The 449-nt window shown below is 59.2% G+C and overlaps 1 protein-coding gene across 1 annotated transcript in view; it reads right to left on the bottom strand.

The window, feature by feature from the left end:
• Window positions 1–286: 286 nt before the first annotated feature.
• EMH_0003760 (uncharacterized protein) overlaps window positions 287–449 on the bottom strand; it is a gene marked incomplete at both ends in the record, with an annotated part of 669 nt that continues 506 nt past the window's right edge. The window contains one exon of the mRNA XM_013496500.1: window positions 287–449. Within this exon, the coding sequence (XP_013351954.1) occupies window positions 287–449 (163 nt within the window).

Below are 449 nucleotides of genomic sequence, written 5' to 3'. Positions count from 1 at the left end.
GCAGCAGCAGCAGCAGCAGCCGCTGCTGCTGCTGCTGCTGCTGCTGCTGCTGCTGCTGCTGCTGCTAGACTCTACACCCCCCAGCACAATGCCAGGGGCGGCTTCACCGTCGGCAGCTGAGGGCTGCAGCAGCAGCCCGTGCGCAGCACCAGCAGCAACTCCTGAAGCAGCAGCAACAGCAGCAGCAGCAGCAGCAGACCCAGCTGCAGCAACAGCAGCAACAGCAGCAGCAGCAGCAGCAGCAGCAAAAGTAGCAGCAGCAACAGATAAAAGCGTTGAGCTGTATTTACACCTCAGACGAAAATGCATCGAATCCAGGGCCTTTCAGGACCCAAAGGGTGGGTTGCTGCTGCTGCTGCTGCTGCTGCTGTTGCTGCTGCTGCTGTTGTTGTTGTTTCTGCTGTTGTTGCTGCTGTTGCCGTTGCTGTTGTTGCTGCTGCTGCTGCTGT

This window comes from Eimeria mitis, genomic scaffold (assembly GCF_000499745.2).
Source record: "Eimeria mitis Houghton genomic scaffold, Emh_scaff214, whole genome shotgun sequence".
Taxonomy (NCBI): Eukaryota; Apicomplexa; class Conoidasida; order Eucoccidiorida; family Eimeriidae; genus Eimeria; species Eimeria mitis.
This window is presented reverse-complemented; position numbering and strand designations above follow the sequence as displayed.